At 39.8% G+C, this 16,334-nt stretch overlaps 1 protein-coding gene across 1 annotated transcript; it reads left to right on the top strand.

The window, feature by feature from the left end:
• The first annotated feature begins 7,216 nt into the window (after nt 1-7,216).
• Nucleotides 7,217-13,609, top strand: creb3l3a (cAMP responsive element binding protein 3-like 3a). The gene is made up of 10 exons (XM_063892103.1): nt 7,217-7,393; nt 7,771-7,887; nt 8,053-8,296; nt 9,186-9,319; nt 10,722-10,832; nt 10,930-11,036; nt 11,495-11,563; nt 11,750-11,834; nt 12,267-12,360; nt 12,873-13,609. The coding sequence occupies exons 1-10, from the start codon at nt 7,373-7,375 to the stop codon at nt 13,187-13,189; spliced, it is 1,299 nt and encodes a 432-aa protein (XP_063748173.1). The 5' UTR covers nt 7,217-7,372; the 3' UTR covers nt 13,190-13,609.
• Nucleotides 13,610-16,334: the final 2,725 nt, after the last annotated feature.

Consider the following 16,334-nt stretch of genomic DNA (forward strand, 5'->3'; position numbering starts at 1 on the left):
CCAACAAATCAATGTATCAAACTTAATGAGGAAATGCAAGAAAAAATAACAATTCATCGTTTTTCTGGCACGTAAACCACTCATTGTGACAAGAAAGCAAAATAGCCCAGCTGTCATTTTGAGAAGAGGCCCTCGAGCTCTGGCTGATTGTCAGACGGTTCTATTCAGGTGGGACGAAAAGTCCTTGAAGCATGTTTGTGGGCCAGCTCTAGACAAGGACCTCTCTGCATGCAGAGGCTAGGTCCTGAAAAATGACATATTGAAGCCATGGGGGACATGATCTTCTGTCAAAGGTTTTCTGAAACAGGTGCTGTTGAGAGCATCTGAAGATACAAATAACCATTATTGAGAAGGTGTATACAAACTGGTGTATGTTTAGTTTATATGTCTTGATGAGAATAATAAAAAGGCATCATACAAAAACGTTTGCACATGGTCACAGTGGTAGTGAGTAGTTTCATCAAGCTTGGGAAGAGGACTCACTACATGAAAAGTCACTGAACAGTCAGTGTCTTTATTTGAAATGCAACAGAGCATGAATGCACATGAGAGATGCTGTGCCCGGAAATCAATTCAACAATACAAGACACGATGAGCACTGTGCTCAGAATGTGCATCCTTAAAAAAAACCTGTGATTCACAGCATGTCAAAGAAGCATGGAAGCGTAACAAAAAAAACAACCATAGACCTTTCTACACTTGTGTTTTTTTCACTTGTGGCTGTATTCGGACAGAGTCATTGTGTTATTTCCAAGTCTGCACTATTGTTATGTCTGGCCAACTGATATGGCACAGTGCACAGATGATGGAAAACAAAGAATGTTATTTGTGACACCTGTTCTGGGTCAAAATTGGACAAAATGTCCGTAGAAAAATTGCTGTTGGTCAGGTGGGTTTTGGCTCTGATGCAACCAGCTCCTTGTGTTCTCATGGCTAAGAAAATATAACCTTAACCTTTATGCGACAAAGAGCCTCCCATTGAAGACGTGTTTCTCAACCTCATGTCTAATATTTACTGACCTTTAAGCTTTAAGTTTTTCTTTCACATTTTAGCTTTCTGGATGATTCTCTTAACCAGTCCCTTGCTTACCTGAGCTATAGCTAATCCATTTTACACTCGAAAGAGAGAGTACAAACAGATTGTATGATAACCAGTCAACCATACAGACCACTGAACCACAATACATTAGCTCTAAGAGGTTCATGTGAAGGTCTTAGAGTTGACCAACAAGGTTAGGCTCTTACAAATGGAGGTTATGTGGGCTGGAAATAATAAAGTGTTATCATTAAGTGCAAACATTGAAGGCTTAAACCACAACTGATAACCTTTGCATAAACTAAATCTATTGATCTAAACACACATGGTGCTCAGCTTTTCTTTGCGAGGCTGTTTCCGGTTGCAGTGCTGCTGGTAGCTAGAAAAGAGAAAAACAACCTCAAGTGACTTTCTGTTGAACAACTTGTAAATTTGTGTTTCACATTCACATGACCTCCATCCCTTTTGACTTCAAGAGGAGCACCCACAGGAAATGCGAGTGAAAACATTGAAATGTAATAAATAAGCCAAACTATTTCCAGGTGTAGAATGGGCATTTTACTATTTTGATCCCATTACGATGCTGGAGTTGTTTATGCTTATGTAAATGATTTTTTTCCAAACAGGTTAAGGTCCGTAGGGTTTGGAAGTTCAAAAAATGTTTAATGAAGCTTATCTTTCATAGCCTAGAGCAGTGGGCGTTGGGTTTGGAAGAGAGCCTTCCCTTGTTGCATATTAGCCTTGTCCTTCATTAAAAAAAAGTTAAGGAAGTAAAATAATGAAAAGAAAGTACTTAACTTCTCCAAAAAATAAGCCATTGTTAAAAGATACTTCCACAAACATGAACATTTTCGGGATTTTCATCCAAACCACTCAGACAAACGTTCTGCAGTTATTGACTTCACACTGTGTTTAGGTTAACTGTATTACTCATATGATATTATGCATTGATTATATAATATAAAAACAATAAATAAGTCACTTATTTTTAGTCAGTAGTCATCATTTCTTGACAAAAATCAAAACGCCTTTCATCAGATGGCAATTTCGTGGTGAAATGTTTCCCAGATACCTGTAGATAATGCATATAGAGCTGGTTTAACAACCCATGCTTAACACAAGCCACAGTTTTTGAAAAGTGGCAGAGGCTTCCATGTTTCCATGGTAACCTCACATCCATCAACCGAGGAGTACAAAGAAGGCTTCAAGGTCACCCTGAAGATGGCTGTTTTTGCTATTCATGAATAGTTAACCCAGCTCTTTAACAGGTACCACGTATTTGAAGAATTTCACCATGAAAAGCAATTCTGATAAAACGTTTGCCAAAAGACTTCCTTTGATCGTTGGTTAAATGTGATTGCTTTTGCCCAAAAGAAGATGCATCCCAATTGTGTACTGATACTGTACTGACATACTGCTATAAACTGTGATGCATTATGTGGTGTAAGCAGTTTATATGGCCAGTATCGGGACTGCATAATCCCTTAGTCTGCTGATACCATGATGATTGTGTACGCTGATACTGTTTGGAGCCAGTGCTATACAACTAGTTGTGTTTGCATTTGAGATATCTGAGTAAATGTGTAGTGGCAAAGCCTTGGATATTACTTTCAAAATGCCTCAGAGAGCCAGAACGTCCCACTGCACCTCATGGTTTATGGTCATGGTTCACTAACTTTAATTTTCTCATGTCATTTGCTGACCGTACTTAAGTGGTTGCTCTGAAACTCGTTTGGGAATCATGCATTCCTTTCTTGTACACAAATGTCCATCACAACCAACCAGATCCAAAAGTGGTAGTCACTGCAAAGGAAATTAAGATGATTTATGACACTGATATTAAACAAAGACTAGAAAGCACATTTTAATATTTGAAAAGTTATAACCAATTTGCTATCTTCAGTTAGTGGTTTTAACAATTATTATAAACAATTTTCACTTTTGTTTTTTATTATTTATCTGTTGGTCAAATTATTGACTAATCTTTTTAGTGCTATTGGCAAGTAGATCTGAAATTAAGGTCTTTACAAATGTATTCTCAGTAATACTTGAAGCATTCAAGTATCCCTTTTTTGTTTGATTCCTCGCAGTGTACAACAGACTCATGGATCTCAGATCAGAGTTATTCATGCAGCCTTGATTTCGACCTTAAGGGAGCTGATGCAAATGAGCCTATCGTCACTAGTTGATCTGATATGCTAATCGTCTCTCAGGCCCAGACCTTGAATTGTACTGTGTACGCTCAGTAGCTGCAGTATTAGCTGCCTCTTTGGTGTTAAACGTGATTGTTCTCCTTTGTTTGACTTCATGGGAAAAAAATATTAAAGATTCACAAATGGATTTTAAGGCTTTACTAAATAAAAAGCCTGCTGTGATATCTTTTCAGGATTATTTTAGCAGTTTATAATGTAAGACATTGTCAGAGCAGCTTTCTAAAATCCTTTTGTAATATGTTGTATGAATAAATTATACAATGAAACATTCTAATGGTTGTAAACTTGGGCAGATTCAGCACTGATGAAGCAACACAGCACTCTTTATTCAACATGTACCATTTAACTGAAACTGAAACATACCCTTGTGATTAGGTCTTAGCCACTTGACCAATTTCAATATTCATATATAAAGATCGCCACCAAATGTCTCATCTGTCAGCCAAGCTAATGCGCTATGGCCCAATTATAATCCATATTTGTTCTCAATCATTTATTTTCAGGGGAAATAGTGATTTGTGGGATTTTCTTTTGAATTATGCATGCCACCTGTGGGGTCTTGCAGGTTGACAGCTCTTGTCAGAATGGCATTTACTGTAATGATTGGCATTTGGTTTTTAGCATCTGTAAATCTTAGTACGGTGTAGTTCTCAGAGGCTCATTACCATATTCCCCCCCACAACACTCAATTAGAAATATGGTGTTCATCTGACCCTCATTTCAGATTTCTGGAATATGACACACAGTGAAGAGTAGGGGAATTAATAGTGCTCAAGTGTCAGTCATCAGCAACAGGCACGGAGTCCATCCAATTAGTTGATTATGTATATTTACCTTTTATTTACCTTTCAGGGCTCTCGTCACAGCACCAGGAGGGGAACTATCCATGAATTAAACAAATACCCTTTAGGAAAGTGAAATTGTCTGACATAAAGTCAATTCTTAAGAAGGTGTACAGTAAGTGTAGTAACAGTAAGGCTTGCACCCCAGTACCTCCACAAAGACACCTTCAAATGAGTGTTTCACAGTGCTGTCAGGCTGCTGACCTTTATAGTTTGAAGGCAGTGTCTCCTGAGGCACTGGGGGAGAGATGATCACTGCGGTGCAGCATGCTCTAAGTGGTTTTTGAGCGAGAGACTCACACAGCAAAATTTGAGTTCATTCGATTAGTGTCATTCAACATAATAAAATCAGCTTTCGGGGGGGGATTACCTGTGCTTTTGGTTTGGTTCTGCTCTAAAGAGATTGCTGGAATTGAGCCAGAGCACGCAGTTCCAAGAATCTGCTAAATGAAAACTCAGGGGATCACCAAAGCTCATCTCTTGACACTGTTTCCGATTATATCTTCACAAAACATATTTAAAGGGGACCTATTATGTTCATTTTCAGGTTCATATTTGTGACATGTCTCCATGCTTTAATGTTGAAAAAGCTCTTCATTTTTCTCATGCTGCCTGTGCTGCAGCACCTCTTTTCACCCTCTGTCTGAAACCAGAGCCCAGTCTGCTCTGATTGGTTAGCTGGCCAGCTCTGTTATGATTGGTCAAGCACTTACAGATGTCCCGCCCCTTAGCCTATCACTTACAATGTGTTCAAAGGCTAGCCAATGGAAGCCCAAGTGTTACATACAGTAGTGATGTCATAATGTTACAGAAGAAAACAAAGGAGTCCAATGGAGGCGTTTCAGCCAGGGGGGGAGTGTGTGGGAGAGAAACTTCCTCTCGAGGGAACTTTGGGATTTTTTTGCCTTTGCATACCATTTACCTGCACAGTAAACCTATACAACACTACAGGAAAGGGAAAACCACAAAATGCATTAAATGTTTTAACCTGCTGGCGGTGCTAGGATTCATCTTCTGGGGGTGCGTAATTGTCTTTAGAAAAGTCATAGTCAGAATGCAAAAGTTGTTGAGATAAGGGGTTGGTCAGATAATTGGCATTGGTAATACTGGAATACTTCAGTATCATTCAATTGTTGAGTGAGATTCCTAAAATAAATACAACTGAGACTCTGGCACAAACACTGACTAACAGTGATACATAAAGAAGAAGACACACCGGTGGCTCATAAAACACATCTGTCTCTATCCGACTCTTTTGTTATTTATCCAAAATACATTTCAGGCTATACAGCTCTGTATTTGTGTTGAATATTTCTTCTTTCAGAGGCTACTGTTCAGAGATAAAGTTTTCACAAACATCTTACAGAGTAATTAACGCGCGTTTGCCCTTTGGAACCTTCCTCCATCAGATAACGAAGCAATAACAATTACGTAATCCTTCTTTTATGAAAACCCAATGGACGTGTCCTGGCAACACACTGTAGCTCTGTGCTGCGTCAGCTGAGTGCTACCTTATCGCTCCGATCACATCTCAGCTCTCATATTCACTGACATTGCTTTGCTGCTGCTTTACAAAAGCCTCCTCCATCACTGCCTCCACCTCCTTTGCTGTGCTCTGTGTATCCTCCCTGCAGAGGATTTTGTTATATGGGACAATAGTTTGCTATGCTTCCTCCTCACTATTATTCATGTATTAGGCTCTACTGCTGCAGCCTTCTGAACAGCAGATCTGTGCCGCCAAGTCAAATAAACGTATTGCCATCTTCAACTGCAATAAGTTCATTTGTAACTCTGATGAAACATTGCAGCTGTCGACCTTATTCTACCTTTCTCCATGGCAGGCAGCTCAGAGAGGATGTGCAGAGGAGATTTTGGTGGTACCTTGTGCTGCACAGGCAAAGTTGGGAGGAAATTGATTTTTACACTAAAACCATTATGCCCACAGCATTTTTGTTCTGCGTCACACTGGGGGAGGGGGCTTTATGCTTTTACACTTGAAGATTTTGTTACCTTTGAACAGATCCAGGACGGCCGTTTCCCCTCAGTTTCCGGTCGTTGTGGTAAGCGAACCCAACCTGCTGCAGGCTGAAGCTTCACATTCACCGTACAGACATGAAAGAGATATCAATTTCCTGATCCAACTCTCGCCATCAAAAAGCTAAAAACCATGTTTTCTGAAATCAAACAATTCCTCTGAGACTCAACAGTGCTGCATTTACAAGCTGACTGTCGATGATGCCTCTACAACAGCAGACTATACATTTTAGTATACTAGGGTCAATCTAATTCAATTTCAGGTGGTGAAAAAGGTGAATTTGTACATGAAATCTGCATTGGCTAAAATCTTGCTCTTTTTCTTCTGTTTTATCTTCCTTTTTTCAGTCCTACATAAAACGGTAATTGCGTCCGAGCGCTAACTGCGTCGCTAATACAGACCTTGTTTGTGCTTTCATGTTTCCTCTATGATTTATTCATTTATCTGTGTAGTTGTTGAGGTGCAATGTTGTTTTTGAAGCTTTGCTGAGACTCCATAATTATAGATACTTGTGTTTTCGTCCTTTTCAACATTTCTGTTTTTTAATCCGCCTTAGAGGCTGATAATTGCTTTAAGAGGCCTCTGGTTGCTTTTTATTCCATTTAATATTCAAATAAATGATTCCCAATTTCCTCCAAGAATGTGATAACACAATATTATGCAAAAGGGTATTTAATTACTTATTAGTTAAACAAAATAAGCAACTAAATAAAGTGTTTAATGATAACTGAGACGCATTCTCAATCTAATTACCAGTGCTTGTTCAATCGGCAGAGATGTTTTAATTACTTTTGAAACCAGTGTAACTTTTGCTTTCCTAATCCTGACCATTAATCATTCATTTGTTATGAATCTATGCCAAAGGTCAGAGCTGTCCTGATGTCAATAAGCTATCAATAAATATAATATGGAAAAAGAAACAACAGACTTTGACCCTTGTGGCGCTTTTACATTTTAGTGTAGACTTCTTGTCCTCGGTTTACAGATAGACCAATTTATGAAGTTCCTTAGTTGTGTACTCTTTGTTACCAATCAGATTATATCTCTTTGTAGCCAATGGGGACAGAGCAAACCGGTTGGCTGGGTGTGTTGGGTTGGAGTTTAAACTTTGGACCAGAAAGGAAGAGCTGAGAGATATAGTGGAGGCTCTTTAGAAGCGAGGAGACAAAATTACTGCGCAACAAAGCAAATTTGAGTCTCTGCTGTCTTTGGGGTTTCTTTGGTTTTCCAACGAAGCAAGACTCCTATGGAGGACTACCCAGATCAGGTAAATGACCAAATACTTCCTGTTTTTTGTATTGTCATTTGAGTTTCTGGAGAAAGAGCACAGAGCAAAGTTCAGGATTGAGAGTAAATCAGAAGTGTAGAAAGAAACCAGTAATCTAAGGAGAAAAAGACAATTTAGAACATTGAAGAGCATTGAAGGACATGAGCACAACCGTAAAATTGTCAGATATCTGGGCAGATGGGGGAACATATTGTACAGTACAGTGTGTTCTGGTGTGATCACGGTGAATGGTTGGGAAAGCAGTCCCCAGCTGTTGCGCTATATGAAACGTTTCCTATATTGTTCTCTCTGCTTCTCAGAGCATGAAGGACATGTCCCTGTGTCAGTTGTGATTAAATGTCATGATCTTGTTTCAGGGCTGTGATGGCATTGAACTGCTCGATTGGCTGTTTGATCAAAACGATGGAATTCTCCGTCATGAGGAACCAGGACGCCATGGCAACCATCTCACCTGGCCGGTCCAGGACCCAAATGTGCGTGAGACTGTGGGATATGTAATGTCACTCATGCATGCTACAATTAGCTGGTTGCTTTGTGTGTACTGTATAGTCTTTGTTTGTTTTAAAAAGACTCCCCCATCTCTCGCCATGTTGACCTCTCATGCTGACTGACTAATGATCCCACTTTCCACCCAGCAGATGCTGCAGCCGGCCGAGAAGGCAGATGATGACTTCCTCAATGCCCTATTGAGTGGGAGTGATTCTGTATCAGGCTCGCCTCTGTGGTCCCCTTCTCACAGCGACAGTGGGATCAGTGAGGACCCCCCCTCAGACCAGATGGACAGCCCTCAGCGGCCCGAGAGCCCCCCTGGGGACACTCAGTATTTTGCTTCCAGGTCACAAACCAAGGCAGATCTGGAAGCCAACTTCTCCCTTGACCTCAGTGAGTCTCACATATCCACAGATAAACAAATAAAAAGCAACACACCATTTTAAGTCTGTAACTCGTGCTGATGTTCATGATCGATGAGGAAAATCAATTGTCAGACAAAGCTTGGTAGAAGTTGCTTGGTTTACTTTCTTAGTTTTTCTCAATACCTCTGGTATCAAGGAATATGTTATATGATCACCTTAGATACTCAACGATTCAGCCAAGGTAGCCTAATATTGCTGTTTGACAGATCATCGAGAAAAACCAAGTTCATAAAAACTCTGTCCTAAAACATTTCTTAGTTTCTGACTCAAAACTACACCTCCAAAACATTTCACAGACATTAAAGCTATACTAAGCAATTGTTCTTTTGATAATAATAACTCTTTTATTCACTGAGCCTCCCATGATTTTAATTTACTCAGTTTGTTGTTTGGTCTGACCAACAGTCCAAAAAGTCTCTCAAAAACTGAACGAAAAAGTAGATTCAAATTCGAGAGACGGCAAGGTTTCTAAACAAAAAACGTTAATGAATTATAATGGTTTTATCAATTAATTATTGGGTTATTGACTAATACCACTATGATTTCATTTGTATTCCAACATCTAAAAACATGTTCTCAGTGAGCTAACAATATGCAATGTAAAATGTCAGCCGCAATTTCTTTTGTACATGAATCCCCGGAACAACAGTGCAGCATAGATCAAGTAGGATCACTCATTATTAGTATTGGCTACAGCACACATGTTGGAAACCAAACACACTATTTGATATGTGTGTAATGTTTAGGCTCCAAATGTCCTTATTTGTATCACCCATCCTACACAGTGACAGTAGTGAGTCACATTGATCTCTGTTTGCACGTGCTTTATGTGTACTCGTGTTTCTGTGTGGGTGCAGATGGCTGGGGTCCCGGATTCCCAAACGACAGGATGAGGATCACACCATATCCTTTTGATGTGCACAGGCCGCAGCTGTCCTCCAGCTTCCCGCTGACTGTCAAGGATCTGCTCCTGTCTGGCACACCAGAGCCTGTAAGTGCGAAAGTGTTTCCTATGTGGTGGGAGTTTGTCGGTTCAGGGATAGAACAGTAGAGCTAGATGGGAGAGCGATAGTGTCTCACGGGTCTTTTTGAATCTTTCTTTGGCTGCTTGCCTCGTGCACATTTACCTTATGAGTGACTCAGTCAGCCTTTCACAATTTCCAGTTTCAACCTCCTTGATTCCTTGCCTTGCTTTTCAGTCCCGCCCACAAGAGATGTGAAAGGAGGAGGCGAGGAATATACTCAAGCAAACAGGAGTCGATGGGAAAATTGAGAATTGCGAAAGCCCTGGTGTGTGTGTGTGTGTGTGTGTGTGTGTGTGTGTGTGTGTGTGTGTGTGTGTGTGTGTGTGTGTGTGTGTGTGTGTGTGTGTGTGTGTGTGTGTGTGTGTGTGTGTGTGTGTGTGTGTGTGTGTGTGTGTGTGTGTGTGTGTGTGTGTGTGTGTGTGTGTGTGTGTGTGTGTGTGTGATTCTGTGAAAATAAACGGGCTGAGTTTACTCGGTGAAATGATGGATTCACCAAGGGATCAAGCCTTGGAATTGCAAATTGAATTGTATTTATAGAAACCTCCCAGAAGCACTCAGGTGTTTATGCTGACTCAGAGAGGAGGATTACTTACTGCACAGTTTAAGTTTGTATGTTGTTGAAGTTGTTATTTTCATGGTGTCTTCAACATTGTTTTTAGATACAACCTTTCATGAAAGTATGCAGACATTACCAAATTGCATTTTGTGATGGTATCTTACCCGTATTATGCTGCACTATCCCTTCACCCAGAACCTTGTTGCAACACATTCAATTATATTTGTCGAAAAACATTACATTATATTCCCAATGGAAATTATTCCTACAAATGGCCACACAACATCATTTCAGACGGTACTTGTAGGGTACTTGTAGGGTACTGGAAGAGCGCAAAAAATTTGCCAAAGCTGTTTGGACATGTGATAAATAATGCATCTATTCAACAACAACAGAAAATAGTGTTCTGCTTGGCCAGTGACACAACAATTTACAGAGTTTCATTTCCTTTTTTCTGTAATCCTGAAAAAAAAAAACATCCTTGGCAGAAGTAATACTGTGGTTATGCTTCTTAAAAGTGAGGGTTTGCAGGCGTGTGTGTTTCAGCCTACTAGAGATTGATCCTGTCTTCACATGAGTTTAATCAGATGGAGAGAGTGGCAGAATGCAACTCAGGCTCTCACATCGTAATTGCTTCGAGGTAGCAATGAAATAAGAGTGATGATTGTGACCGGACTGCACTTATTTAACTTACCCACTGTGAGGTTTGAGGGGAGGAGGAAGAGGAAGAAAAGATGTGTGGGCAGAAAGAAATGTGATCACACAGCAGAGTGTGTATGTGTCAAATATTAGTATTCATGTCTCCCTACCAGGCCCCACACACTTCCCAACAATCCATCCAAGAGTTGATTCTCAATGAAGATGAGAAGAAACTTCTGGCAAAGGAGGGGGTGACCCTGCCCGGCCAGCTCCCTCTCACAAAGGTAAACTGATCTCAATAACTCAACAATGAAAAAAAGTATCGACTTGCAGAGTTTTTCTCTTAGAGGTTCAAACTTAAAATGTTTACCCTCTGTTTAGTACGAAGAAAGAATACTGAAGAAAATACGCAGGAAGATTCGCAATAAGCAGTCTGCTCAGGAGAGCCGGAAGAAGAAGAAAGAGTATATTGATGGACTGGAGAGCAGGTAAGAATGACATTTAGGACTAATGGTGATTACTTTAAACGTTTGAGCAATATCTCTCTCTATTATTGACCATCACTGATAAAGGGGACCCAAACGGCTTCAGATACGCTATTAATTGGATCATAAGCATGTTAATGGATTTGTGAGCAGGGACACGTGTGTTGGTGGTCCAGGGCTGAATCTGTAGATAATAATCAAAGATTTGCTAAAACAATATATGCCAGCCTGAGAGGGTGAGAGTAAAATGTGTGAAATGACCATTGGAAATGACAAATTAAATACTATCCTGAAGAAGAGCCATTTTCAAACTCTTCCTGACCAGGTTGCGCTTTAAATATATATTGCCTAAAAGTGTATCATAGTTCTTTGCAGTATCAGAATAAGTGAGATCCTTATCTTTTTGTTTGTCAGCGAGTTCACCTTGTCCTACCCCCCCCTCTGTGTTTCATCTCCTCTAGGATGGCTGCCTGCAATGCACACAACCAGGAGCTGCAGAGGAAGGTTTCCCAGCTGCAGAAATGCAACATGTGAGAGATAAAGCACTTCTCTTTTTCCATTTCCTGACTATTTTTGGGATGACATTTCCATCCCCCAGCCTTTAGCGTCTTACATCTGCTTCCTGTTCCCCCAAACCCTTGTCAATCCAATTATTTTTTTCTGACTGTCATGTCTTTTTTCTCTTTGTATTTCCTTTATCCTAATCCTCTTCACAGGTCACTGATGGAGCAGTTGCGAAGGCTTCAGGCTTTGGTCATGAATACATCTAACAAGCCAGCACAGACTGGAACATGCGTATTGGTACGTGCCAGGCACACAAAGCTAATCGATATGACTCATTGTAAAATTCACTGTCATAGCAAGCCAGATAGCAACAACCATTATAACTGTATTATCCATTGAGAAAAGCCAACCCAGATACGTACACAATGGACAAAGCAGCACAAAACCCTTTCTCACTGTGTGAATAGAAGCCCTTTATTGCATTTGATTTGAATCTGTTAAATCTGTAAAAATCAATGAATATCAGTTCCCATTCACAGGATTCTGTACTTTGTGAGAAAAGCACAGCATGAACATGATTACTTCTCGAAGCATTGTATAACAATCATTTTTGCGGCGGGATTATCCAAACCATGAGCCATAAAAACTACATCAAACATTTTCTAAGCAGCACCTTTCTTCAATCTAACTTTTTTCTTTCCATCCTTTGAATTGTTATCACATTCCCAGGTGCTTCTGCTGTCCTTCTCTCTAATCCTGTTCCCAAACCTCAAGCCTTTCTCCGACACCAAGGTCAGCCAGGAAGACTTCAGTCCAGTCAGAAGTGAGTACCATTCAGCGCCAAGTAGCTGTCTTCACCCATCCGCTAACTTCTCCAGCACCTCTCTGTCACTTACGAGGAGCTTGTTAGAGTTGGAGTCTCTTCACCTGTCTGAGGATTTGCTTTTCACTAAAATTCTTAAGTTTAGAGCCAATTTTCAGAGAACCAAGGCCATTTATCCTCATTATATTTATAAGGCTTTTGCTCGAATGTCAACGGCTTCTGATGTATTACTTACTTATTATCATGAGGCAAGTTCAGGTTTTGCAGAGCAACAAGGTGTCATTTGTAACCAGAAGCAGATTGACAGGAGTTGATGCTGCTCTTTTACCGAATGCTAAAGGCTATGTTTTTAGAGCCTTTAATGTCTTTAAGTTTGAATTCGAAGTACGTATAAGTGCGCAAACACACACTCAGTTACTACCGGCAAGTAAAAAAGGATGTAATAATAAGTGGAGCTTTATGTATAGAGGCTTAAACTTTCTTTGTCTTGTCTCTGTCTTCCTCTGCCACAGTCCAGTCACGGTCCCTGCAGAACCTAGAGGCTTCGCGAGTGCTGCATGTTACTGAGTCCCCATTTTCTGCTGAGGACGAATCAGAGCCTCTGCACAGGCATCTCCCCGGTGACAGGGGATTGGAAGATATTACCACCATGATGGGAGAGCTGCATGTGAACCAAGACCAGTCCAATTTGGAGCCCATGTCTCTAAACAGCAGTCAGGAGAAAGGAATGGGTCATTTTCATGTAGACCCAATTACTGGGCACATAGCGACTTTGACCTTGGATCCCCGGCGCTCTGCACGCTTGAGACCACATGCTGATGACATGTAAAAGAAATAAATGAATGATCCCCACCTGAATTCCCCATATTCTCCTCCTTATAGCAGGCAATTATGTGGGGCTGCTGTTTACACAGACAGGGAAATTAGGTTTTAATCACTCCTGTTTTTTTCTTTAATATATATATTCAGTCTTTATGTCTTTTCTTTATTTGTGTTTTCAGTTTTATATCAGAATATGGATATTGATCCAGCAATGAAATTGCCTGTTAAGATGAACTTTGTGTCCTTCAGCTTTGATAAAATGCAAGTATAAACGTTAGTGTGTTTGAGAAACTGCTAAATCTGTGATGGTGTGTATAGTTTTGATCTCAATTGATAATTAGTCAAATGTTTATGCATGTTTTCTTTGATTGTAACCCTAAGATTCATTTTAGGATAAGAATTCCTCAAATAAAACATGTCAAAATGAGATCCGAAACTCTGAGGGTTGATTTACTACGCTTTTTTAGAGCTTTAAAACGTGACTCTGTTTCTCCTGTCAGTGCCTGAAAAGATATGATCCAACGTCTAGATATGCCATCCGTCCAAAGGGTGAGTAGAGCAGGGTTGATAGAGAAAGGGACAGTGGAAAACTAGGCCAAAGGTGGATCAGATGACCCTTTTATCTCATGACTCAGACTAACCGAATAATCGACATGTTGATATATTTACAGGCTGGAGCTTGTGTCCACAGACCCCAGCGTGTCTGGCTTGTCAGTGCAGACCACATATTGAGGGGGTGAAAGTCTCGCTGCAACTTTGGCCAAAAGTAATCTAAAGGTTTGACATTTATTGTGGTCAGCCGAGCTTCACCTCCGACAACCGGAGATTCATTTCTGAGATTAAAGGAGCCACTGTAGAACCTGGCTGGATGCTTTATGACCTATCAGCATAATAACAAACATATTAAAACATGATTTAATCAGATTTTAAAAATCACCATGGATTTATTAACAATCCAGAAATCATTGTATTGTTTCTTTGGCTTATAAATATAAAAATATCTCAATATTCGGCAGTTTTAAATAATTTAACACACTGGAAACTTGGAAGGTTTTTATTAAAGAATAGTATAATAATGCATCAAATCTGACATGAAAGGGCATTATATCAAAGGGAATTTTATAACAGAACACATTAACTTTTTATAAACTCAATTTATAAAGCTGAATTATCAAGCTAAAAGTAAAAAATCCACAGTGCAACCTTACAGCTGTATATGAACATAATGATCAAGTGATTGACAGCTTCAATGGGTGATAACAAGGCCAAACTAATCATTGCAAATGAGGGACAGATTAAGAATGGTTAACCACCAAGCTTTAAACTACATGCTTTTTTCTCCATTTTTCTATTTTTTGTACAAATGAATGCAACAACGTGAACAAAGTAGTTTTGTGCATACCTGTTGCTTGAGTAGACTCTGTTGAGTTGTACCGGTTAATACCTCCGCTTTTGTGGTGATATAGACATTTTGGACCGTGAATTCAAATTTGTCTTTTACATGACATTAATAGTGGAGTATTCTACATGGCCAGAAGGTTTCACTCCTCTATTCACTGCATTTAATTGTCTCCATTTAGTTTGTTAATGGCCGACTCTGGTGCTCTGGGCTTGTGTCAGGATTTTGATTTGATTTGCATCCTAATGTAATCTGTAAGGCTTCTTTTCTGGAGGAAGAGAAAAACAAGAAATGCATTTTAATAACAATGTCATATTGACACAACAATAATAATGACATCAATAAATATGTGTAATCTGTAAGACTGCCACAAAAACAAATAATACATAAAATATAATAATATAATGTGAAAATAGATATGAAATAAAAAGCACCTTTTACACTTTTCTGGTCCAAAAGTTTCCTCTTGGACCGGTGGACTGTGAGCTTGTTCAGTGGTGGTCTCTCTGTCTCTGACCTCCGTTTGTCCCTCTTCTTCTTTATCTGGATTCTGTTTTTTTTAATCAGGGTGAGAGTCTCTTGAGCACCGCCGTCTCTAATCAGCACCTCCCTTTGATTTGCACAAATCCATACGGAGCCGGGAGGTGTCTCCACAAAGATCAGCTCCCACTGACTTTGATAGCCATGAGGAAAGGATGGGAAAACCGTGGGTCTTCATCTTCAGGCTTTCTCTTTTAAAATGAGAGGTGCTCACCTGGATGAACCGAAAGGAGTTCGGTGCAGAATTTCGGAGCACCTCCAAGCTTTCTTATTAACAAAACAGTTGTTCTCTCTCGTAATTAAGAAGGTGGAAATTAAAACACTTACCACGGTTAAATTGAAAAAGTTGTTATTAAACTTTGGTTAAATGTTTCTATTAAAGCAGTTATAATTAATGATGCTTTCTAATTACTTTTAAACCATACCTTTTAAAATTAGATGATGACATTGATGAATGATAATTGGTTTATTTGATACTATAGGACAATGTTTGTGTTACTCAAGGAGCTGTCAAACTTTGAGAAATCAAAAGTAAAACATCTACAAATGTTACTTATATTACATAAAAGAGTAATGGATGATTACAGTACCTTCAATACTATGTAAGCAACTACTCACATTATTTCGATAGTTATTTACATGCTTTATAAATAGTCTAACTTACATTGTTAGAAGGTAATTGTAACGACTGAGTGAACACAGGGAGAGGACTCAACTGCACGACTCGGGGACAGAAGTTTTGGTTTCAAAGAAAGGTCTTTACTTTGCAAAGTTTCGGTACACGGTAGGTCAACGAGCGAGAAAACCAAAACACACAAGGATACGGCCGGAACCGGGTCAGAAAACGAAGCTGGGTCAGGTACACGTGGATGCTATCGAAACTACTGCTGGGACACTTGAAAGTACAAAGATGAACTGGCACTGAGGGGGAATGTGAACAAAGACTAAATACACAGGGGTGGGGGGGGTGGTAATGGGGCACAAGTGAGACTAATTAGGGATGGTAACGCAGGTGGGGTTCAATCAAGGGCAGGAAGTGATGACACTGGAATGAGATGAGAGGTGAGTAACCAAATGAGACAGGATATGAGTTCATGATAACAAAATATTTACCTGCTGGCCAGGACGTTACAGTAATTATCTTCATCGCTGTGATATATAATGTATAAACAAATGATTTCACATAACACAAAATAACATAAACCATTACTAA

The sequence above is a fragment of the Eleginops maclovinus genome, chromosome 9 (assembly GCF_036324505.1).
Source record: "Eleginops maclovinus isolate JMC-PN-2008 ecotype Puerto Natales chromosome 9, JC_Emac_rtc_rv5, whole genome shotgun sequence".
Taxonomy (NCBI): Eukaryota; Metazoa; Chordata; class Actinopteri; order Perciformes; family Eleginopidae; genus Eleginops; species Eleginops maclovinus.